Source organism: Lissotriton helveticus, chromosome 5_1, assembly GCF_964261635.1.
Source record: "Lissotriton helveticus chromosome 5_1, aLisHel1.1, whole genome shotgun sequence".
NCBI lineage: Eukaryota > Metazoa > Chordata > Amphibia > Caudata > Salamandridae > Lissotriton > Lissotriton helveticus.
Window position 1 is genome coordinate 1,343,911,472 of NC_136065.1, and position 26,843 is coordinate 1,343,938,314.

The 26,843-nt window shown below is 42.9% G+C and overlaps 1 protein-coding gene across 1 annotated transcript in view; it reads right to left on the reverse strand.

Annotated features, from left to right (window-relative positions):
- Nucleotides 1-8,638: 8,638 nt before the first annotated feature.
- The window catches only part of TMEM167B (transmembrane protein 167B), a 103,873-nt gene continuing 85,668 nt past the window's right edge, over nucleotides 8,639-26,843 (reverse strand). Inside the window, exon 3 of the mRNA XM_078644224.1 lies at nucleotides 8,639-10,770. Within this exon, the coding sequence (XP_078500350.1) occupies nucleotides 10,688-10,770 (83 nt within the window). The 3' untranslated portion in view covers nucleotides 8,639-10,687. The remainder of the gene's footprint in view (nucleotides 10,771-26,843) is intronic.

A 26,843-nucleotide genomic window follows, 5' to 3' on the forward strand; every position in this document is an offset into this window, starting at 1 on the left:
CAATCAGTGCGTCAGCTGGAGGGTCGGCTTCCTTCGGCACTTGCTGTAGTGAGCTGCGTCGGGCAAGTAGATAGTCGAACTGCTCCGAACCACCGTGTCTTGCTAGAGCAAGTGAAGGCATATTTATACCTTGAAGGTGTCTAGTTTGACGTAAAGTCGGGCATAATAACGTCAGTAAAGAACCCCAAGGGAATAGTAGTTCTATGTAAAGTACATGAGTTCTTGGACAAATCAATATTCAAGCAAGGGGAGGTCCCTGACTGCTTAAGCCGATTTTCCAAGAAATCGTTGTGACGTTTTGGTACAGGTGGAAGTAGTCATGCCTATATTTGGACTGCATGGGCTATGTCTAAATAAGGGAATGATTTCTATGCCTATATTAGGGCACTATGAATACCTATATAAGGGCATGAATCGGGAGAATTCACTTGGATCCTAAATCGCCATACAACAGTACTTTCACGATGTTCCAGGTTTGCCTATGGGCTAACCACGGGGTGGCTCCTCCCCTGACTTGGTAAAGTGTTCCATGTGTTTTCTGCTAATTCTTATTACTTGGAAACCTTGGTTTATCACCATGTACTTACTGGTTCTAACTTTCTATCTTGAAAGTTCAGTTGTGCTTTGTACTTTGCTACTGTGATGCTGTGTCATCCCGTAAGCCTGAGAGTTCAGTACAGGTCTGCCAATACCAGAAGTGGGTTAATCTACAAGAGGAGAAGAGATTGACGTAGTGTCTGAGAAGAGATACAAGGATCGTCATATTTTTGAGTTAGCATACCATCTTTTTGTGTGAAGGACGGGGCCAAATAAAGAAATGACCTTTCATATTTCATTGGGCCATTTTTTTAGGCTATTTAATTTACGGTGATGCCCTTTGGTCTTTTAACACCGTTGCCATCTTTAAAACGTGTATGAATAGCATATTTGCTGACTTTCAGAATCAATGTGCAGTTGTCCAATAAGACAATCCGTTAATATCATAAATATGTGAATTCAGTACTTCTTACTTGTATCTAAACCAAGTAATTTGCAACCACTAGAAGTGCGAGTTCAAAAAGGATGAACTAGTATTTATGATATCGACTCTCAGCTTGTCAGAGGTCTACAGATCAGAAAGTAAATGTAATTTTAAACAGGCATACTCCACTTCAATACAGGAAACTCAGTGTCTAGTAGAATGTTTTAGCAGCCATTAATAGCTTTGCTTATATGACATCTCTCAGACCTTAAAGAAGAAAAGTTTATTAAAAGGGTTTCAATGAACTGATAGGAAAATGTATTCTTCCCAGACCTCAAAAATGCCTCCACTACAGCCCCCATTATTTGCCATCCAAATCCTTCAAGGAAAAAAATATACGTCAGAATCAGTTGTAGGGACCATGGTGCTTCAACACAGATGATGGATTGGAACATTAAAGGTTTCATTAGGCCATGTTTAGAGCCATTGTAACACAAAGACTCAGTTTTAGAACAAGAACGTTTGCAGATGTAGCATGCCTGTTCTGAACGGTGACATCTCTACATGACATATTACTGAAGATTATCTGGAGACATGCCTTCTTCACCCAAACAAGTGGTTGGCCTCATTGAAAACTTTCTTCAGAGACTTAGGCATGCTTGTGGACAAATGCCTTCTGAAACATTACAAGAACTTAACTTCGATCAACAAGAGGAACTTAACTTTGATCAACAGGAACTCGTAAGGCCAACCCAATTTGCAGGAAGAATTCTACGATACTGTGGTAAAAGGTAATTGAGAGGTAAAATCTACGTTTTAATTGGTTCTTCAATCTGTCCAATAAGATTTTGAACAGCATGTCTGTTCTTATCCGATCTGCACTCAAGAGAAATCTACTCGTGAAACACCCTTGGGTGCCTTCAAACTGTGCTTGTACCAACATAAACCCTGGCATACAGTATCAACATATTTTATAAGGAATTTACCACCCTCAGACAGATACATTGTCATCATGGTGGTAGTCGTTGTCTTTTCCGAGGTGGCTCACTTTTGTCCTTGGGTGGTTGCTAATTGTTCCATTGGCAACTACCAAAGCAAACCTTTTTCTAAAAGACATTTTCTGTCTACATGGTTTGCCACGTCACCTAAACTAAGATGAAGGCTTTCAGTATATTTCTCAATTTTGGGGAAAGTTTGTTTATTTCTTGGTATTCAACAATCTTTATCACCACCAAACCAATAGACAGACTGAGATGGTAAATCTAGTTCTACAGCAATATTTAGAATGCTTAAATAATCCCTCACAAAGTAGCTGTATTTAATTTTTAACATTTATGGGAATTTGCTTATAAAAATGCCAGATTGCAGCCAAGGTTTCACCTTCTTTGCCTTTAATGATTTCACTCACAACCTTTTCCTCTCACACTGCAAACACTTCTAGTCCTTGCTGCTAAAGAAGTTTTGAAATACTGAAAGATAATCAGTTGCTGAAAATCTAAGTCAAGCTAAACTACCATGAAAGCTAATGCAGATTTACACAGAAGACTAGCTCCAGATTTCAAGTTAGTAGACAAAAGATAGCTTTCTTCTCGATGTATATCTACCTGACAATAACCAGTTAATTTACATACATCATTCTTTGTACCACTTACGATCATCAAATTAACTGAGTGACATTTTGCTTACATTTACCATCTTCTTGGAAGAGTCATCCAACTTTTCATGTTTCACAGTAAAAACCATATAACAGATTATTTTCAGTGCTTGACAACACCTTGTGATTGACCATCTTTTTTTTAATTTCTTGATGAAGACCATTTGTTAGTTGAAGGTTTTTGTGCAGAGGTTTTTTCCTCTGGTACTCGGACACAACTGTGCAGACACCAACACTTCACACGTTAGTACTGACCATGTGAAAGAAAGCCAAGCCCAGGACCAGGAGGACTTCAACAAGTCCAGCCTCACTCTGTCCGCTTATTTAATTGCCCTTTCTCTCAGTCTTTTGCCTCTCTTTTTGCAACTTTTTCTTCAATACTTTTAATACTTTTTCGCTCTTTTGCCATGTTCTCCCGACTGTGTCCGTTCTTTCACTCTCCTTCTCCAACCCATTTGGCCTCTCTTGTGACACTTTTTGCCTTGTTTCATTACTGTTTCCCACTTACTGCTCTCCTTAGTGCCCCGCTTTTCTCTCTGCCACTCTTGCACTCACACGTTTGGCCTCTCTTTACCACCTTTTTAGCTCCTTTTTCCCTGCTTGCATCACTTTTTCTTTACCATTTTTTCCTGCCTCTTTCTTCTTCTGATTTCCTGCCTTTATGTCACCAGCACCACACTCTCATCTGCTCCATATCACCACTGCCTCCCTCTTTTCTCCCTCTGCTCATCCCGCCCAGCCTAGTCCACTCCACCAATTCCCTAGGGCTTCTTCTTCCTCCTCCCTCAACTTGTTACTTGAGGCCACAGCACAGATGCACCACTAGCACACTAAAACCACCAGTTCACACCAGGACCCCATGTCCACTGGCAATCTGGTGTAGCCCAAGACACCATCTTGCCTCATCCCTCCATGCCCACAACTTTGGACACATCTCACCGCAAGGTTGTCAGACCGTTCCGACTAACAATGAAGGTGCATTCTCCTGCACCGCCTGCCCCTTCTTCACTGACCCTGCCAGCACACTCCACCCTCATTACACTCCATTCCTGCATCCAGCAACACCCCTCCCAACTAGCCTGCCCTTTACAGAACGCCTACTCTCTCACCTAACACTCCATCAAAATCTGGGACCTCATACACAACCTCTTCCCTAACAGTTTTGAAAACACACTTAGTAAAGAAGTTTCGTTTGGACTAAAATGAGTCTAGCAAGGTGTTCTAGAGAAAAGCTCCTAAGCATGCCTTCTTTCTAACACCCATGGGTCTTCACATTGTAAGGTTCATGGGTAGCAGGTTCCTTTTAGCAGATCATAACCTCCTCTAAGGCACACAGGCAAAGGTTTTGTCCCGAGGGTAGCAGGAGAAAGGTTTGTTTAGACTTTGAAAACAATGCATGACCATTTCAAGAGGACCTATGAAGTCAATAAAGACGGCAGATCACCTATCTGAGGTAAGTTTGGTATCTATTCTTAAACGGGCAAGGAGAAAGTAAATGTTCGCCACTAACAAAACCTTACTAGAGTCTTATTTAGTCCTATCTCGATAGACCCTAAGATTTTCTATTCTGGATGCTAGTGCGATACTGTGTTAAAAAATTCAGAGGGGGGCTACAAATGATAAACGTTGTCTTTGCTCATTTACATTGAAGCCAGCTCTTAGCCTTTCATAATTTAATCGCAGGCAGGCATTAAAAATCCTATACAATCTGCCATCACCCCTTTGCGCCTTACCCAAGCTCTGGGTATCAAAGGCATAAAAGTGAAAAACATGCTACAACATTATTTTCTTCAATATCTCTTTATGGACATTAATGACCATGAGAGAAGGGAGTCTTGAGGCAAATGATACCTAATGTATAACCACTCAAGACACAAAGGGGCTCATTAGGTCACAGCCTACCAGACAGCGCAGCTGTCTGGTTTGCTAATGACATTTGGGGGACATTCGGATTGTTTGTCCAGGAATGCTTTCAGCCTGTTGCTTACCATTGGTTTTATGGTTTGTAAATCATATTTGCTTGATTTCTATTTGCTGGCTTTATTTGTTTTAGACTGTCCAGCTTGAGTTCGCCCCTTACCTTGCCCAACCCTTATTTACTGTATACCTCCATCCGTACTGGATTTCTGTAAACAAGCCTTTAAATGTTGTTCTTTTCTTGTCACATTTGCTGTGCAATCAAAGACAGGTCAAATGCCAGGCTGCGTCTTCCAGGCAGCAAGCTGTTTACTTTTGAGCTAGAGGATTTATGTGACAATCATGCTGGCTACTGGGGTTGTGCTGGTCAGAAGGTCGTCCAATGTGATTTGTTTCTAGCACACAACAAAATGTAAATGTATGTAAATAAACTGTGCAGATATTTCAGAATAGAACAGCATAAAAAGCACATTTTTGGTCATTCTGAAGTGTGGTGGTAAATATTTTCATACGATCAAAAGAAATCAATACAGTAGGTGATGACATTTCCACACATCGTTTGTGAGCGGTATACTTCCATCAGTAAAACTGTATGTCTGTGCAAATGTCATGGTCATTTCAATTAAAGATGCATACTTCGCTTTATCCTACTCCACTCTACATCGCTCCACACTGCCCCACACCACACTGCTTCACTGCACTCTACTATACTCCACTGCATTCTACACCACTTTACTCTGCAACACTGCACTCTAAGCCAATTCACTCTACTCTGTACCACTATACTCTACACCAGTGCACTCTATGCCAATCCTCTCGACGTCACTCTAATCAATTCTGCACCACTGTACTCTGAAAAATCTACTCCATGCCACTGTACTCGGCACCACTACAATCTGCACCTCGGCAAACTACTCTATGTCACTTTACTCTACAACACTGTACACCACTGCACTTTATACCACTGAACGATACAACAGCGCGCTCCACGCCAGTCTGCGCTGCAACACTGTACTCTACTCTACTGCAATCTATGCCAATACACTTCACTCTACTCTGAAACAATCTAATTTGCACTGTTGCACTCTACTCCACTCTGAGTTACTCCACACTAAGTTACTGCACTCTACGCTGAACCACTGTACTGTATGCCACTGAGCTCTAGACCAATGAACTCTATCCCAATGAACTCTATCCCAACTACACTGCACTCTACTCTGCACCTCACTGCTCTTCGTGCCACTCAACTCCGCACCACTGCACTCTACTCTGCACCACTCTAGTGCCAAGTATGCCAATGTATTGTACATCAGTACACTCTACATCCCTCTACTCTATGCCAATCCACCCCAATATGCTCTGTACCACTGCACTTTATGACACTACACTCTACCCAATTACACTGTACTCCACAACACTATTCCAATCTGGGCCATTCCCCTCTATGCCACTCCACGCCACTCTATTCTACGCCGCTGCACTCTCCGCCACTGCACTCTCCGCCACTGCACTGTACAAATGAATTGGTGGACGGAATGCTGAACAATGTCAAACATTTACCCCCAGTCAGGGATCTAGGCCTAAATCCGTTGTTTTTTTGCTTAGTACGCCATTCCAGTTTGGACCCAGACATATGCTTGAATGTGCTCCCCATGAAAACAGTCAAGCCCGAACTGCAGGGCTAGGTCTTCCCTGGACCGGAAATAAGCATTCGAGGACTGGATTCGGGGTATCACTCCTATTCAGCCAGGATAGCCTGAAGCCTGAGCATATCTGTCCCACTCGGGGTGACAAATGCAAAAATAAAAATTGATGGACGGAATGCTGAACGATGTCAAACACTCACCCCAAGTCAGAGCTCTGGGCCTAAATCCATTGTTTTTTTGCTCAACACGCCATTCTAGTTTGTTCCCAGCTATATGCAAATCAGTCTTGACCATGCTCCCCAAGGGAACAGTCCAGCCCAAACTGCTAAGCCACTCTACTCTGCACCACAATGCTCTCAACGCCACTGAACTCTACTCTGCTCTACTGCAATCTAATATATTTTGCACCACTGCATTCCATGCCACAGCACTCTATGCTAGTCTACACTTTTGCACTCTAGCCTGCAACATTCTTCTCCACCCCTGCACCAGTCCTCTCCATGCCACTTCTCTACTCTGAAACAATCTAGTCTACGCCTCTGCACTGTAAACCTGCGCTCTACGCCACTCTACCCTGCACCACTCCATGCCACACTACTCTACGCCTATGCAGTTGATACCACTTTACTCAAAACCAATGCAATCTACACCACTGCACTCTGCACCACTGTACTTTACGCCCTTTCACTCTAGGCCATTCTACTCCACTCCACTATTACACTACATTACACTCTATGCCACTTGCCTCCACTCGGGTCCACTCCACAACTCCACTCTATGCCACTTGACTTTAACACTCTATCCCACTCGTCTACACGACTCTACAACACTCTACTCCACTCCATGCTACTTTCCTACATTACTCCACTCTATGCTAAAACAGCCCACTCCAGTCTACGCAACACCCTCTATTCTACAACAACCCACGACACTCTATACCACTCCACGACAGTCTAAGACATTCTACTCCCTCCGCAACACTCTACATCACTCCAATTCACTCCATGCTACTCAATGCACTCTACTCCACTTTATATCAGTCCACTCCACTCGCCTTCAATCAGGAATTTGTGAAGAGTACTACTCACCCATGAGGGTCTCAAGGCGCTGGAGGGGAGATTCGCGCAGGACTGTCTCAGCCAAAAAGCCAGGTCTTGAGGCTCTTCCTGAAAGCTTGGAGTGTGTGGGTTCGTCCGACACTGAGGGGGAGTTCGTTCCAGGTCTTATCCGTGATGTAGGAGAATGCTCTTCCTCCAGCTCTGGCTCAGTGGATGCGTGGAATTTCGGACTTTACCCCACTACTGTTTAGCCATGCTGAACAGTAGCCACAAAAATGTACAATATGGCTAAGCATATTGGCAAAGCCAATAGCTATTGCATAGGCTAGACCTATTGGTTTTACCAATGTTTGTTTTTAGCTTATGGTCTCTGCTACCAAGAAAGGCTTTAAGTCACACTCGATGATGCAGTTACTAATGCACAAAAGCCCATGGTTCCCCATATCAAAATGCTGGAGAGATGCAGTAGATCTCTTGCAGCTAACATCTCCATAAGTGAGCGGCATCCACAAGAGTAGATTCGGCCCAGTGTCTAAGTGAAACACTAATTTTGTAGGGCACAGGAAATAAAATTGCAACTATCTGGTGCACACTTTTGCCAAGATCTTAGTAAAAACCGGGCTACCATCAAGCAGTCTATAATGGATCAGAATAGCAGAAACCAATTAAGAAGTTTTCAATATAGGTATTACTGCAACCGTTCTCCAAAAGATTGGTTAGCCACTGCTGAAAAAATATTAGACAAAATATTCACTGTGAATTTTTTTTCAAAATGACTATAGTAATTTTATGTTACAAATGTTATTGAAATCTTCACTAGTGTGCATTTGTCAAATATGTTTAATGCATTTTACACTTAGAAAATAAAATCAACCAATTCAAAGGATAGAAAGCCAATCCCTAAACTTTATGTATATTTGGTTTTAGCAACTTATCATAATAATTGATGCTGGTATTCTTTATTATTGTCTTTTCATTAGTATTAAACGTTTTATAAATCATATGCTTTACCATCCATGTTTAAACCCATCTTTTGCAAAACTCTGTGCTTTTCAAACATAACAAGTACCTGGTTTCTGTTTCAGGTTACTGAATTCTTCATTTTTTTTTTTTTACACAGGCACATCATGGATTGCTCAGTCTAGTAACTACTTTACCAGGAAGAATATCACCCCTATCCCCCTTATTTTATAATCGTTAAAAATACCCCATCCAAATTTAGACTTTTCTTGAAACACTTTGCAAAATTGCACACTAAGCCATATTCCTAGACATTTGCAAATAGTTTGTCAACAATTTTTCGGGCCAACGCTAATCCTTGATGTGGGAGGAGACACCACCTAAACAACCAGAGACCGACGCAAAAGTATACATTGTTTATATAAATAAAACGACTTTGCAATTTCTTTTCAACATTTTTATTGTATAAGTTTCAGAAAAAGCAGATATAAATTCTTCAAATAGTTATTTTAAATTAAAAACCCCAAAAGATTTCTTAATATTTGTAAACGAATCAACCAGCTGGCCGTTTTAAACATTTCACTTCTGGTGTGCTGGTAGTGAGTTGTGGGCAAAAGTGCATTTGGCGATGCCACCTTACGATGAATTGTGTATGGTGGAATTCCCCTGTTAAGGAGGCAGAGTCACACACCACATGGCACACAAAGAAACCAAGCGTCTTGTGAAGGACTTCTGGAGGCCATCTTGGATCAAAAAGATTGTCAAGGATGACTGCTGGGTATTTTCAAGCAGTTTGATTGCCCAAACTGCAGCCCATACCGTTTGTACCCAGGACAGCTAATCAAACTGCCTGAAACATTTTGTAGTTTCAGACACTGCACTACAAACAATCAGAATTAAGCACAAGATTGAAGCCAATCAGATGTACAGAGGAATAAGGTGCCTTTTGTGTCACATTTCTATCCTATGCAGGATGGAAGGTGGCCGTTTGTGGTACTACAAACTTCAAGTGCAGAGTCACCTGGTTTCCTTCATGTTGGTCAGAATGATGTAACAGGCAGAGTGTACCTCTTTCGCAAATCAGTGACAATTTAAACCCAACCCCACTTGGTAATGCAACTACCCAATATTAGTGTGTTCCTAACTAATTGACCACCTATAATTATACCACCAATACATCATTTCATGCCATTTTGGGAAGCCAGCGGCCCACAGAATATCATCATTGAAAACTAAGATTCAAATGAACCAGACAGAATGGGCAAAGTGGGATAAACCTTTATCAGCATGAAAAACAGAATTGCTGCTCGCACCTGGAGGACTACACAACACAAATAAGTGTTTACCTAGGTAACTGCCCATTAACTATATTTGGGAAGGAGTTCAAATGGAGATGGTAAAACCCAGTCTCCTCCATACTATAGGAACAAGTCTGGTTTTAGTCCAGTTGTATAATCTGGATGACTAAAACAATGTTTAATGTCATCAATAACTTAAGTTTGCAAGAGGTTTGTGTGTTTGAGGTGGGTACAGAACGGAATGTTTAATGAACTGACATTGTTAATTGAGGATTTAAGTTAAGTATGTGTATGGATTCGCTGTGGATTGACAAAATACCCAGAAGAAACCTTATGATTTATGCACCACTTCCAAGGAATCCTGCTGCTTGACATAAGAGCATCTTCCAGAGTGTTCATTGGAACAATACTGCTAGTCAACGTAATTGAGACACCCCATTCTATCACTCGCTCACTACAAAACTTCAATATAAAGCAACTGTAAATGTTGACATGTAAAGTGAAATTGTCAACAGGTACATGTAAGGATGAATCATACACAGAGTTTTGATGGTAATTTATAGAATAGAACTGCCAGGTGATTACCGATCCCAGGCGATATGCACAACTGTGCCATTTTCCAAGAATGCATTACAACAGTGGGTGCTATACTTGCACTGTAGATAGACCACACTTTTACTTATTGATAACAAGTCATATTTATTGTTAGCTATCATATGTAGTGTTCATTTCGGGTCTCATCGTCAACCTACGGAGTCTGGTTAATAGGAAAGATCTGGTTATCATGGTGCATAACTGACAACAAAGAAAAGAAGTCTCTACATCTCGGTGAAGACCTGGGCAAACGACATAAGGCGTTGGAGTGGTGCCACAAATCCCATGATCATCCAGGCTCCAACGACCTCATCAACCGATCCAGCATGGAAGACATTCCGAAATATCCACATATCAAGGACGGGAGATGCTGCTGCTGACGTGAGAATGAAGTGCCACTTCCTTTCATAACAGATCATCGGGCAACGGAGTCTTAGCAAGGAAGCGAGGAGAAGGGAAGCTACTACTTAGGGTCTCTTGGATGTAGGTTGCCACTGTCTGACTTGTAGCCAGAATATTGCAGTCCCTTTGGCAGAATCCAACAGTGTTTCCTTTGTTCCATCCTTGGTCTTGCCATCATGCATTTGAATGTTTTTGTTTTACTTTATAAACAAGACGTAAAATGCCATCACAATGCATGAAACTGCCACAGCCAGGTGGAGTCGAGATCCGATGACAGCAGCTGGAGGGTAAAAAGACAGAAGAAAGTTAGATGGCATACCTAGCACACAAAGCTGTACGTAGTGATTGATGCTTTTAACTGAACCACACTGTTTAAGCCCTTATTACAAATGGCCTCAATTCAGTTGGGGCAGGTAATACAGTTTCCGGCCCCATCAGAAGTATGAGATTTTTATTTATTTTCATCTGGAGTTGTAGCCCTGTCCAAAATGAAGAATTCCCCAGATGAATCCAAATTTCTTAGTGGACTACCAGGGTTTAACTCTTAATGGGCTAGATTTCCACCAACTTCAGAATTACTGGCACCCAAAATATAGGTACCTCCAGGGGAGGGGAAAATCCAGCTCATTACACGGGTCACTTCCAATGAGGGCCTTTGTTTAAAGATTTGAGTTCAAGAAACGGGACAGATGAAGAACACTTTAAAGAGTGCTCAAATGACCAATTAGCACAGCCCTGAAACTAAGATTCTGAAGCTGCAGCGTTTTCCGCAGATTTATAGATTTGTTGCATATGGCACATAATCCATCATCGGCTGCATAGTTTTTAAATTGACATAAAAAAATTGTTTCTAGCTCATACGGATCAAAAGTACACTAAAGAAAGGTGTTGCCGCACAGTGGAAGTACACCACGAAGGTTTACACGTTACCTTTCTCTTGCTTATTTCTGTATTTAGATGTTAAAGGAGTACTAATGAAGTAACATTTTTACCCATTATGTTAACGTGTACAAATTCCAAAACGATGATGCAATATTTATCACTGCATTACGCCACACAATATGCCTTTTTTGCCACATATTTTAGTTAACCCTGCCAGATAATTTGGCCCTGCCATGCTGCTTAATTCAAATGGCTCTGCCAATAAGTGAAATATAGCACAGACAGCATAAAATGTGCAGTGATCAACTCAAACCATATACTGTTAATATTCTGGCCAGAATGCATGTATTAACAGAGCATTACTTTTATGTCAAGACCCGGAGGCCAATATTATATAGTAAATCCTTTATTGCCACCACTCAGCGGCACCTTTAAAGCCAATAGAATTTAGAATTTGAAACATTACCAAGATACTAAAACCCACCAGCAGCCAGTCCTCTTCCTTCTTTTATTGCTGCTGCTCACTCAGTTTATGTATGATGTTTGGTGTTACAAATTGTAATATGGTGTGTTCTGATTGAAACATAATTTGTGGCAGTGCAAGTGCTACTATTTGGCGCTTTCTGTTATTTTAAATATAAAATACTGAGTCGTAACTAGTTGTATAGAATAGCATGGTTGACTAAGGATTCTGCCATACGGTCACTGGTGAACAAATTGCTTTTTATTTTAGGGATTGTAAACTTTTTTGGTATCTGGGATGAAAAGCGATGTGTCCTGAGAGAGATTACTCTATGAGAGTGCAAGTCAGACTAGGTTTGCAGACGTAGGTCCCAGAGCCTATTTTAATTGCGGACCCCTTAGTGCTGCCAAGATCAAAGCAGTGCTCATATTATTTTCGTTGGTAGTCTTGGCGCGGTGGTGCAGATTCTTTTTTGCGAAAGAAAAGAGTGTTTGGGCTGCATATTGAGCATCGCAAGCGCAGAAACGCATTTTGTTTTGAAAGTATACTAGGATTTGATAACATTTACAAATAAAGGATAAATTAAGATAAAAGTTCTGTTTAAATATCTTAGACACTGACTGTAGGAAGGTAGAATCCTTCTGCATGTATGTCCCCACTTTTTGCTTGGTGCTAAGCTGGTTTTTGACTTGTCTGACTGGGATCCTGCTAATCAACACCCCAGTCTATCTGCTTTCTCCCTAAGCAGTTGTTTTCAGTACCTAGGTATATCCTAGAATGGATACTGAGGTACCCTTGTCAGTCTTTAGTATATGGTACCCATGTACCGTGGGCATAGGTACCCCAGAGGTCTCCCATGGGCTGCAGCATGTATAATGCTACCCATGGGAGACCATTCAAAATGGAACTACAGGCCTGCCATTGCAGCCTGTGTAAGTTGGTGCATGCACCACTTACGAAAGATATAGTTTTCCTATATCTAAGTGTCACCGCACTTAAAACCTATGTCACCCCTCTAGCAGACCTTTACAATCCTGAGGGCAGAGTCCTTGGTTCTAATTAAGAGGGTGCCCCTGCATGAGCAGGACATACCTGCAGCATATGGAGTCCATTCTCCCGGGTGGTCAGTGAAGCAGTCATATACTAGTATACAGGGGCATTACGTGAACTGCATAATGACCATCTCGAAAACGGCTGCAACGAACCCTATTGTGTTTGGTGTCAAACATGTTGGAATCATACCCCCACACCTTTACCGGTGTACAAAGTATGATTCCACCGACCGAGTGAGCCCTCCGTGAGGCTCTCAGTGTTCACGGTACCAACCTTCTAGTTCCGGACAGCACAAAATGGTTACTGCCAACCAAAGACACATTTCTGCCCTCCTGCTGCTGAGCCAAGCTAGAGCAGGGGAAGGCAGGACAATAGGCATCCTGTCACAGAGAGGTGTGACCACCTCCAGACAGGATTTAGTGTATTAGGGGTGGGTGGGTGTGCTTGCCAGTGCCTGAAAGTCTGCATGACAGGCACATTTGGTGTCCCTGTGCATAGTCCAGTTCAAACCAGTCCTGGGAGCCATTGGCTTCCGCTCTGGCGTGAAACTGGAGAAAGGACATGGGAGTAACCTCTCCCTGTCAAGAACCTCCCATGGGAGGGTCCCCTGAATCTTCCCAAGTCTTTCCTTAGGGTACTTAAGGGCTTACCTGGGTGTAGATCCCTAGATTCGTTGTGGACAAGATTCAGGACTGAAACCACTGCACTTCTACCGTCTGGACACACTGGACTTCGTTTGGGCCAGACTTCGTCCCCTTTTCAGTCTGTTGCCTCGTCTGTGCCTGTGCACCTGTGCACCATACAGGATCCGTGCAGGGCCTGTGAGGCATCCAAGACACCGGAAGATATTCTTCCTTGGAGTGAAGGAGACACTCCCCTGCATTCGCAGGCACTGCCAACACTGACTGGTCTGCTGATCTGAGCTCCTACGGACTCCGAAGGCATCAACAACACAGGATGTGGGTTCCTACGTCCCTCAAGACCAGAGCTGCTCTCTCACCCAATTTGAGGCCAGAATCCCTCGTGGGGGCTGGAATACCCGAACCCCTGTGCACCGTGTACTTTTGCAAGCGCAAATGCTTGCATGTAATTTTGCAGCAAGTGTATTGGGCTCCAGGTAGCCCCAACCTCTGGCAACTTCTCCTGCAAAGATCTTCACCCACATCGCACCGTGTGCTCTGTGCCTGTTTTGTAAAGCTGCAAGAGGTCCTCCTGCGACTCCAGTGTCTTCGACCTGTGGGTCCTGTGGGGGGTCAACTACTTTCTCTTTGGGCTCCCCGGATTGCTCCGTGTTTACCCTGACTACCCTGCTTGTTGTGATTCTCCTGCACCTTGCTGGTCCTCTTCCGGCAAATTCTTGACCTCCTGCATGGGGTGCTTTTGCCAAGGCTTGTTGGTGCTCCCGCCGGACAACGACCCCTCAGCAGTCAACATCCTTCGTGGGACAGCTCGTATCCGGCTCCTGAATCCTAAGCAATGCCTGGTCCCCACAGCTGCAGAGTCAAGGTCATCAACATATATCCAGAAGCGCCAGACATCGGTGGGCATCACTCTCAAATGACCCAGACTCTTTCCCCTCTGCTTTCAGGTACTCTTCCTCAAGAACACACGTTTGGATTCAGACAGGCACTTTCTCCTTCTCTAGCAGTGGCACTTACCTGGAGTCCTCCACTGGGTGTGACTATGGTTTCCGACGCCACTTCACACCTATGCACCCTGCTCCCCGGGGATAGGTAACTTGGGTACTACAGTATCCATTGGTGGGGTTGCTCTCCAACCTTCTGTCTTCAACGGGGTTTCCCCAGGGTCCGCTGGGAAGGGTCCCTAATCTTTCAAAATGTACGGAGCCCGCAGTAGTGTTCTCACACTACATGTCCTCCGTGGGGTCCCTGTCTACTTACCTTGAATGGTTCACCGGGTCCCCAGCGATTCTACAACCTCTCAACATGGTCCTGACTCGAGTCGTGATTCTTATACCGCTTCCTTAGTACATGGTTTGGTCCCCCCTTGGGGTTCACTGTGCATTAGTGCTAGTTACTGTGGTTTCTTTTCTATAGGATTGTGTGCTTTGTGTATATCTCCGTGTGGGAGATACTAGAAAGTACTAGAAAGTATTATATAATAAATACATATTTTTATAAATACCTTGTGTGGTTCTTTTTCAATTAATCGATACGATAAGATTGCATTCTGGTGAAAAAAGCTGCTTTACACACCTTCAAGACTAAGCCTGAAGGATGCTCCCCACAACTACCACTTGGATAGCTTTCTAAGGTTGTCTGAGACCTCCTAAATCACCATTGGGGTTGTTTCGACTGTTGCAAGGTGCCCCACTTACATTAGTGGACATCATATACCAGGCCAGCTTCTCACATTGACCTGGGCGCAAGCCGAACATTGGGGGAAGACGGTTGTTTCAACAGTCTTCCATGCGTTAACGTGTTCATGCATTGCATGCGCCATCTTGGTGGAAGGCTGAAACGCTGACCTGATTGCGGGCGAGTAGTTATTCACGAAATGAGAGGGTTTGCTCTCAGGAATTGGCCATGTATTATTCCTGTAGTGAGACAGGAGGCATTTCTGTGGGCAGGATTTAAGTCAGTTTCAGGAGGCACTGCCATCAATCGAGTGTAGAAGTTGCGATGGTTTTAGGTGGTTTTAGTAGGCACATTAGTTATTAAAACAATTTTTCCCACAGTACGGTTTAGTGTGAATCCGATAGATTCATGGAGCAAGGTGCAGGCTTGCAGGAGATAACTCTTAATAAGAAGCTTGACAGAATGATTGAAAAAATTACTTTGTAAATAACAAGTAGGATAGACAGGAACTTGGATTTGTTCATTGGTAAAAGCATTCCTGTGGAGGAGCAACGCTTTTGGTCTGCTAACAAAGCAGAAGAGAATGTAAAATAAGATGGTAAAGCTACCCGAAAAAGAAATCATATGATTGTAAATGTGGGTTTGGCAAAAAAAAGGAGATCTGCTGAAGCAGAGCATGATATCTTTGTTGACAAGAAAGATGATGGTGCTGAGGGTACACAAGGTGGGCAAGGGAATGGCCCAGAGAAAGATAGAAACAGGGGTTAAAGGGCCATAAGCGTAAGACAGTGATCTGTGATGAAACCTCTTGAAGTGCGGAGGTAGAGATCAGTTGTTGTTCAGATTTTGACTCAGAGGATTCAGACTATGGATTTCTGATGGAGAAATTTTCTAAGCATCATAGTAAGGAAAAGGGTGATGAGGCACTTACGGATTCTTTTGATCAACATATGTTTGACCCCTTACTCATTAAGCATCCACTTTCACCTGAGTGGACGCCCTTGGAACATGTGGCTAATATGTTCATTTTTGGATGTGACGGGAGATTCCCATGGGTGTTCGAGTCAGGCTGATGTGTGAGTGCTCTAGACCCTCTGTTGCCAAGATGGTGTTGGTAACCCGAGATATAGATGCTAAGATAATAGCGTTTATAGGCAAAGGTGGCCGTGACCCTAGAAATGGTTAGGACCAGGGTCCGAGATCCAGTTACGATAGGCTTTTGGATGTTGTGGGTCCACTGACCAAAGGTTTTGACCTGGCAGAGGAGGTTTACAATAAGAGTGGATGTGGATGAATTGTGCAGTGGATCCAAGGTGTTCTATGCTTGTTAGCCAGCACCAATACAGCGTACTCTAATAAGAGACGGAAAAGCATTCTGTTTAAAATCAATCCTAAAATGGTAGATCTGGTGAATAAAAAGAAGAGCGGCCTTCAGCCAATGGGGTGCTTTTCAGTGAAGCCTTTATTAAGGATATATCTAGTTTTGTTGGGGCTTTTTTTCTCTTTAAAAGTCCCAGAAGTATATTAAGAAAGTGTTTTAGGATTGTGTGTTTGTGATGTCGGGATAGCAAGGAGTCGGTTCCCAGCTGTGGCTAGGGCATTACCAGTGGCTCCTTCTCACGAGGTTATAGAGGCTATCAAGGTCAACAAACCTACTGGGGTGGAAGTTTTTACCCACAAAGACAGAATGCTTGGGGTAGGTTTGCCCAAGGTGAAAGGAGAACGAGAGGATCGTCCGGTAAGACCCCTCTGTCATTCCCTTAGAATTGGATGGCAGACTTGCCCAGTTTTACCAAAAATGGATACAGATTACAAGGGAACCTTGGAATTAAGAGACAGTTGGTGGGTTTCGAATAGAGTTTGAGGTGAGTACAGTTCAAAAATGTTTGCCAAGGAGACTAGCTTTTACAGCAGATCATATAAAGTTGATAGATTTAGAAATACAGGAGTTAAAGGAGTGGTTGTGTTAGAAGATGACAAACAGATTTGTGGGCAATATTTTTTTGGTGGAGAAGGAGGACAAGGGAATGAGACCAGTAATAAATTTAAAAGATTTGACCGATTGGGTGGTTTTACCATCATTTCATAGTGGAAGGAATACATTTGTTAAAGGATGTTTTGCAGAAATTGGATTTGATAACTCAATTCGATCTAAAGGATGCATATCAAACAGTTCCAATTTGGGATGGTCATCAAAGGTTTTTAAGATTTATTTGGAAGAGTTAAGTGTGGAGGTTTGTGTGCCTACCTGTCGGTCTTTCGTCAATATCTTGGTGCTTTACAAAGGTCCTTCAGCTGGTTGCTGCAGATCTAAGAGAGCGAGGAATTTGAATGATATTCTATTTCGATGACATATGAATTATGTATCAGAACAGGGAACAGTTGATTTCTCATACAGAGTTGTCAGTGAAGCTGTTGGAGAATTTGGGATTTGTAGTGAACTGGAAGAAGTCAGATTTAGTTCAAGGATAGCAAACCCAGTTTCTTGTCTTTGGAATAGATACGATGGAAGGTTTGCTGAGGTAACCGAAGGAGAAGTTGAAGAGAATTTGGAAAGAGATGTTAGCACCTAATGTGGGTCTTAAATCCTCTATTATTCAAGCTATTTTCTCAGGTCCACGCATTATCAAGCCTTACAGAGGTTGAAAACCAAACACAAGATGGATTGAGATACTCTGAAACAGTTTGCTGTTCATTGGGGGCAAGAAAAGAGTGGACATGGTGACCGAGAAATATGGAAGCATGATATGGGCATGCGATTACTGGTGAAAATGCTGATTTGGTTGTGAAATCGGATGAGAGCTTGAAGGATGGGGTGCAAGTTGTGGATTGTCAAGGACTGGTGGTCGTTGGACAGATCAGGTAAATAATTTGCGTATAACTTTTTTGGAGTTATTAGCAGGATCCTTTGCAATAAAAATGTTTTGTAGATCAAACTGTCAAAAAAAAGCAACATGGGGAGACAAACGCTTTGTGGTTGCTGCTTCAAAACTGTGGAACCTACTTCCTCCCTTCATCAAACTTAGTCCTTCACTGTTAACATTCCGAAAGCACCTTAAAACTTGGCTTTTTAATCAGTAAACTTTCAATGGAAACCCTCTGTAATCTGTAATCTGTGATCTCCAGCGCCGAGACACCGAAAGGTATTTGTGCGCTATAGAAGTTTTATAAATAAATAAATAAATAAATGTTCAGTGGTGTTAAGGATGAACAATGTATCAATGGTAAGGTATGTAAACAGACTGGGAGGTCCACTTTCAAAGTGACTGGCAGATCTGGCAAGTATTTTTTGGGAGTATTGTCTAAAAAGTGGTCTGCGAGTTTAGGCAGAACATATCCCATGACTGACGAATTCAGCGGCAGACTGGTTTTCAAGAAATGTTCACGATTCGAGTGATTAGATGGTGGACAGGCATGTTTTCATGAACTTGAACAGGTTGTGGGTTCCTTTTCAGGTAGATCTCTATGCGAACAGGCTAAATGCTCAGGTAGAGAGGTTTTTCAGCTGGCACCCAAATCCGTGTTTTGGCAGGGGTAGATGATTTCTTTCCAGATTGAACAGGGCTTCACCCATAGGCTTTTCCTCCTTTCACAATGATTGGAAGAGCAACTGGGATGATTCGCCGAAGGAAGGAGTAAGTAGTGGTGGTGGTGATTCCTTTATGGAGCTCTCAAGCATGGTATCCGATCAGGTTGGAGAGGAGTGTAGACTTTCCAGTGTTGCTTCCAACATTCCCAGCAATACTGCAAGGTCCTCAGGTAGAAGTTCACTGTCTGAACAGTGCAGATCAATTAACGTTGGTGGCATGGAAACTTTCAGGAGAGTATGGAGGAGGCCTGGACTTTCATCAGAGTCTTCTAGGCTTATTGAGGAATCTAGGGCTCCTTGGACAAAGAAGGCGTATAGACTGGCATGGAGTAAATGGGTATGCTGGTGTGTTGAAGGGGGGGGGGGGGTCATGATCCAATTTCAGTTGATGTAGTTCAAGTGATTATTTTTTTGGCAGAATTGTTTGCAAGTGGCCTCGCTTACAAGCCTGTGAATATGTATAGGTCGGCTATTGCAGCTGGACACGTTTTGGTGGATGGTTCATCAGTGGGTCAGGATATTATGGCGAGAAGATTATTGAGGAGCATTGGGATTTCTAGACCTTCAGGTTCCAGGTACTCTTCCGTTTCGGATGATTCAAAGGTTCTGAAATTTCTGGACAGCTAGAATAACAATGAAAATATTAATTTGAGAGATTTGTCTTTTAAGTTGACAATATTGTGTTTGGTGTCTTTCAGTAGAATATTGTATGTGCAGGCTTTGGAGGTATCTTGTAGTTCTAACACTCCAGAAGGGATGTTTTCATTTGAAATGGTGACCTAAGACGCATTAATCATCCATTTTTTATTATTATTTTGTTGAAAGAGTGAAGTGTGACAGTCAAGGGTATATCAGCCTTTGATTACATACAGGCATCCTCATTAGGAAGTTTATTCGCCAACTTTAGCAAGATGGGTGAAAGAGATAATACACAAATTTGGCTTGGATACAAGTTTGTTTACTGCTCATTCAGTCAGGGGAGCAGCTGCTTCAAAAGCTTGTATGTTGGGTGGCACTTTGCAGGACATTTTGCATTGTGCGGAATGGTCATCAGATTCCATGTCCAGGCGATTTTACTATAAGTCGGTGGAGAGTGCAGCAAATTCTTTGGTTGCTAAGCTCTAAACTTGCATAATATTGGCCTAGAGTGACATTAAATGTAGATTTTTCACAGCATTGGTGGGTTGAAAATCTAGATTTTATTAAAGACACAGAGGGTAATATAATCCCCCCCAGCCTAAACCCTTCCCTAATGTTTTGTTTGTATATTATATTTTTTTAGAGGTCAAGTTTAAGATCTTTGTGTTTTTTTAATTGGATTCTGATGGAGAAAGAAGAGTTTGTTAAAGAAGAAATTTGTTCGAATTTTAGGATGTTGATTTAAGGACAGCTTTAAGTTTTGAGTTAGCAGTTTTATAAAAGGTGAAAGAGGACTGGTTGCTGAAGATCTTTGGAATCTTTTGAATTCCAAAAACTATTGGCTTTAAAGGTGTTGCTGAGTGGTGGCAATAAAGGATGTATTGCATATTATTAGCTTCCGTATCGTTAATAAAATGAGAATGAATTTTCAGCCCACTATGGCTGTGTGTGGGGGGAGGGCAGTAGAAATCGACATTATTCATTCAGACTGTCCCATGAATGTCACAATAGGCAACTGCCCATTTGCACACAGTCCCCCCTTATAAACCTTTCATGTGTGTTGACTGGGAGTCTTCATTTTCTCGCATTCCTCCATACTGTTCTCTATTCTAACTTGTGTTGGATCGTCCAATCACCCCATACATTTTTTCTTTTTCATGTAGCCGGTTCCACTGTAAACTACTCTATCTGTGACCATGCACCAGTTCAATTTCCAAGACCATTCTTGAAGCAGCAATGCTATGCCAGGTCTTGTTTTAGCACTGTTAAATGCAAGATCATGAAGTTTCTGGTATGGAATAATGGACTGGTTTCCACATTACCAGAATATTTGGGGGTGTTACTAGGTGACACTGCATGTCAATCATTCTGAATCAACAATGCATTTTAAATGTACATTGACACCTAGGTCCTATTAGGTGGCAGGTGCCACAGAGACTCTCAGTGTCTTGGAATGCCTCCAACAGACCCATGGATAAACACGAGGCAGCTTACTGTGCACATAAAGGAAATTGACAGTTTTTTCATTGGAGGTCCATCTCAGTTGCAAACACTCTCGCAACCCCTCTCGCCCCCAACATGAAATGACCAAAGTGCTATCGCAATACAATATTAGTGTTCTTTTTAAATGGGGTTTGAGGGTGGTTGCCATTTCATTGAGATCACAAAAGGAACCCACTTCCAGCTCGCCTGACTGAGGTACATCATCCCACTCGTCACAATAAGCAAAACAAGCATTGGCAAAGTCAACAGGTTTCGCCTGACACTTATTTTTAGCCATGCTGTATAGCACGGTACTGTTTTTTTTTTTTTTTAAAGCACAATGGTGCAACCACTGTCATAGGTAAGTATACATTTGATATTTTTTCCTTTTTATTTACCGATCTGATATAGATCGTTAAATTAAAAAAAGCTGTGCCAATGCCTTTTTTTTAACTTAGCAAGAAGGTGCTTAAAAATAAATAAAAGGATGAGTGGGTTGCGGGAGCGGTTGGCTAAGTGAAGCACCACAGTGGGTGAGGGAAGAAACAACAAGAGGTAAATAACAGAGGCAAAGGGGCGAAAGGGAAAAGCGAGGAGCAAAGGAGGAGGGAGCATACAGGTGAGAGAGAGACATGAGTGCAGACAGGGGGATAGAAGCACATGGGCGAGAGAGAGAGCAACATGGAGGTGGAGCACATGAGAGACACAGATGGAAAACATGCACTCTCATGGAGTGCCAAAATAAACAGAAAAAAATAGTTCCCTCAAAGCAAGCATTGGAAGCTAGCCAATCCGAGAGAGATGGTAAGGAGACTATGCTCCATGGGTGGAACAAACACAAGACTGGTAAAATGGGACATTAAACACAATCACATAAGAATCAGGTAAATGAGAGAGACAGTAAAGCCAACCAATGCTAAGCAATGGGCATGCTGCAGCCCCTGTATGTTATTGGCAGACCTACAATATGTCTTTCTCAACGAGACGCAAGCGATGTCTGTTAAGCTTGTCCTAAAGAACGACATTCATACTACTTAATAAAGATTATAAAAGTGGTGCACCCAGAATAATAAAACAAAGTCCAATATATCATTCAGAATTCCTGTGCCGCCTTTAGTTCATTCCAAAACTTATATTCTTTTTACAAGTAAAACCAATTACAGCCAAAACATTCAGTTGAAAAATTTACTTCTTCAGGGAGTATCAGTTCAAATGAAATATGCATCCTCTGTGTATCCAAATAGAGAGACACTTTATGTATGGCACAGTCACACCCTTCTTTTCATATCAATTTCATATTCGTTCGCCCAAGGTCTACTTTTCAAAGCAGCTCAGTACTGACAGGCACTCAGTGTATTACTGTACAATGCTGAGTACCTTAGGTCAGGAGTAATACCATCTGGCCTTAGAGTTAGAAAAGCCCCAGAATTATCTGTAGAGATCCGAAATGTTTTGGAAAGGTGCTCACATATAGCCAGTAGATGTGTACGAGATTGGATGATATTAATTGTCGAAACAGCCAGAGAAGTGGTGGTCTTACTGAAGTACTGGGTTTTTAAGAACCCAGCGGTGCCAGGGAACACACCCTAAGACTTCGAGTCCTTCCTGTCCCAGACTACAGAAACACAGAGTCTTCTTGGTGAAGTCAAAGATCGAATTTATTGGCTGCAGCCAGTAACAGGTAACCTAGAAGTACAACACGGTGTATATTCTCAGGAGACTGGTCAACCTTACAAAGCCAGCCTTCTCTTTTTTGTACAAAATATTATGCTTCAGGCAAACATTCCTTGTTTTACAGTTGACCATTCACATATTTTCACTTCAAAGAAAAAGCAGCATCATGATGAAAAGCTTATTTTCAGTTTGTCCAACCCACAGTAAATCACCCGGCAAGGCCCAACATTTTCATCAGATATCGACGGACCCCTAATAAATTCGGGCACCTCCTCCTAGTAAAGCAGGTCATAAAGTAAGGAACAGAGACAGGTGTGTGTAAGATTAGGCGTGGTTTGTGTGCGATGAAAGGTTTATGGGCATGTTGTGCCTTGATACTAATCTTGATCGGCCACTGGGAGAGGAACTGACCGAACATGTTTGGCCCCGGGCAGTGGAGTCAGCTTGCCCAGGTCGTGCAGAAGTCAGCAAAGGTGTACGTGTCCTTCAGACTTGTTTTTGGACTTAGTCACCGGCCTATGTGAGGGCAATCACAAAATGGCTGCCGTATACAAAATGGAACCCGAGGGTTCAGGACGGAATCTCGAATTAAAGGGTGATTTCGTCACTCGAATATGCCGAAAATGCTTGTGTATGATATACTAGTCATTCTCGGTCTGCTGGTATCAAAATCGTCATGATACGACGATGTTTATGGCACGGGTCCAGAATTTTCAGTACCACAGACCCTCCTTTTGCCCTTACATAGGCAATAACCTATACTCGTGCTAATCTGAGTCCAGGTCTATATTCATAAAGTCATTGAGATGTTGCTGTAGCATCATCCTATTACTTAGCCCGTCCCTCAATACAGGTTTCCTTACACATGATGTAGCACAGAGGCCACATATAGCAGGAGCACACTGTACGCACAGACAGAACAGGAAAAGAATGGCTAAGATCATCCCAATGACCATCAGAATCTTCCATCCCCAGGCCGATAACAGTTCCCAGAACCACCCTATCAACGACCAATCTCCTTTATCCACATGAATGGATTCAGAGATCTTATGTAGTTTGGAGATGGCCTGGTACACTGTTGGAGCGTTATCTGGAATGAAAACACAGCAACTCGATTGGATCACTTTACATACCCCACCTCGGTCTGCAAGTATGACGTCTAACGCGACCCTGTTTTGAAGGGTCATAAGACGATCCGACTGGAGCTCAGCAGTCAAGTTACTAAGGGCACCGGCAGTAACAACTACGGTGGATTCAACCACTCTCGTCAATTGCCTTATGTTCCTGCTGTTAACCATAGGTCCCAAAAACGGCAGGAAACCCTTAAAGAAGTCTCCAAATTCTTGACCTGCAGTGTCTTCTTTACTGAAGACACCTCTAACTATCCTTGTCTTATGGTAATCTGCCGCAGCTGTGTAGGTGGGAGGCACTAGGAATGAAACAAAACACATGCCCGAGAAGTCAGGGGGCAACCATGTGTAGGCTCTATCATGACAGATGAAATAGGTACCCTTAGCTGCTAGGAACGAAGGGGAAGTCTGAGATGCAAAGACATGTTTCCGTGCAGATACTTTTTCCTAACTGAGCTCTCGGATTCTTGCCATTACCTTGCAGACATAGGTGGCCCTGATGAGGTACAATCCAAATCGGGGAGGATCTCTTAGCTCGCTGTTTTTCACTCAGAGTAACTCCATATCCGGTTACGTTCCATCCAATATATGCTAGTGTCTCATCTCTCGGGATAGTCTCATAGGAAGTATCTTCCCTAATCATATCTACTATACCCTTAACTAGAGCACTATTCTTTGGATTATCTTTTACAGAACGTAGGGGATAGACTTCATGTGCGTAGATGAACATTGTTCTGTATGCCCACACAGAGCCATTGTGGCTGAATGGCAGGACCAGATAAGGGATACCTTTATCCGTTGTGTGAGGCATAAGACCACACACCCAACAGTTAGTCGTGTTCATTACTAATTGGTGTTGGTGCAAAAGCTGAACGAAGGAGTTATTAATAAACTCTAATCTCCTAACGGACTCATGTTCAGGAAAGTGAAAAGAATGTGAGGAAACAGTAGAGGGAGGAGGTATGGGCTGTGTAGTGGGTGCAAATGTCACTCGAAAAGAGAATAAAACATATCCTTTTAAAAACATCATTACACTGAACAACATAAAAATGCATAATATCAAAAAGATTTTCTTGGTCATCATTCTACATATTTTAGCTTTAAAGTTCATCTCTATGGCAGGTCTCTCCATCTCGAAAAACTCCATCCTCTCTAATTGCTGCTCGCGATGGTAGGGTGTTCTATGCTAAGGAATGCTTCTGTCAGTCCAGGGCAACTCCCTTAGACCAACAAGAACCGTTGACCTAACGTCTTCGGCTGCACTCCAAAGACTTCGGCAACCGCGACCCTACAGCTGAACCCGGATGGTGGTTTGAAAAACAAAAATAAAAAAGTTTCTCAGATGAGAGAGCTGCACCTTCAAAAATAGCAAAGGAAAGAAAAAACATTTATTAGTCCATAGTTCTCGGTTATAGCGTCTTTTTCCAGGTAATGTCTGGTCCTGGAACAAGGGTTCAGGCTCTGTAGTGTCCAATCGAATTGACGGTGGCACAGCTTCTTGCAAAAGATTGTCACTTTCACGTTCAGAAATTGTTCCTTTTACACGTGCATCGCTGAAAGGCAGAAAACGGGGCACAGTCTCAGTCTCAGAGTCAGCAACACCCTCCTGGACCCACCGGTCGTACGGCAGAGGCAAAGGGACCCTCTTGCAGTGTACGTCGTGGATCCAGTTTCTTTCCTTCCACTCGAACGGCTGATCTCGTTGAGAGAAGAACTAGGTGGGGGCTGGTCCAACGGGGCTGGTCATTCTTTGTCCGCTGAAAATTCTTGACCAGCACCCAGGATCCAGGAGTAATAGGATGTCCTGGAGCTTCAGAGACCTGAGGCAGAGTATCGTGAACCTGTTGGTTTAAAACACGCAATTTAGCCGTCAATTCATACAAATAATCAAGCAGTACAGGGTGTTCGATCTCACTGAATTTTGTCGGCCTTGGCACTCCCCATATGTTGGCCGGATGGCCGAACACAATTTCATAGGGACTAAGTCCCACTCGCGAATGCACAGTCATTCTGGTTGATAGGAGTGCCAAAGGCAGAGCCAAAGGCAGAGCGTCAGGCCATTTAAGACCAGAGCTCGCTTGGATTTTGGCCAATTTTAGTTTTAGCGTGCCATTATAGCACTCTACTAGTCCAGCTGATTGGGGGTGATTTGCAGCGTGGAATTTTTGCTGGATCCCTAGCCCTTCACATACTTTCTTCATCACTCGACCCACAAATTCACTTCCATTGTCACTCCAGACCATTCTCGGCATTCCAAACCTAGGGAAGAACTCTTTGACCATGGCTTTAGCTGTGGACATGGCATGGCAGTGTTGTCCTTCAGGGGATATGCTTCTACCCATCTTGAAAAGGCACAAACAACAACTAGTACGTATTTCAAATTGTTGCACCTTTCCATGTGAATGAAATCTAGCTGCAAAACCTCGAACGGATACGTTGGAGGAGCAAAATGACCAGCTGGAGTTGGGGTTCCCCTACCAGGATTGTATTTCAAGCACACCATGCAATTCTTGACCACATTCTCTGCACACTTAGGAATTCTAGCATTTTGCCATACAGGAACCAACAACTTACAAATCCCTTTCACACTGATGTGAGCCATTCCATGGGCCATTGTAACCACTGCAAGCACATATGCATCGGGTAATAACCATCGCTGATGTTCTGACAATTCAATCCAACAACCATTTGCATCCAATTTACCCGTACTCTCTCTCCACACACTCAACTCTTTCTCTGTAGCTTCAGCTTGAATAGACTTCACACTCTCTATCGTATCCTCACACATTCCAATGTCATCAACCCATCTCGCAGGGCCTGCTACACACATTCGGCTCATCACATCCCTCGCTGTTTCTTTTGCGATTTCATCAGCAAATGCATTTCCACGACCAACATCATCAGTAACCTTCTTGTGTGCACTGCATTTCACAATCGCAACTTGCAATGGCAAGGTAAGTGACTCAAGAAGCTCATTCACCAACTGACCATGCTGTATCTTGGCTCCATGCGAAGTCAGAAACCCACGTTCTTTCAACAATCGTCCAAAACTATGGGCCACACCAAATGCATACTGGCTGTCAGTATATATATTCACTTTGATTCCTTTTGACAACACACACA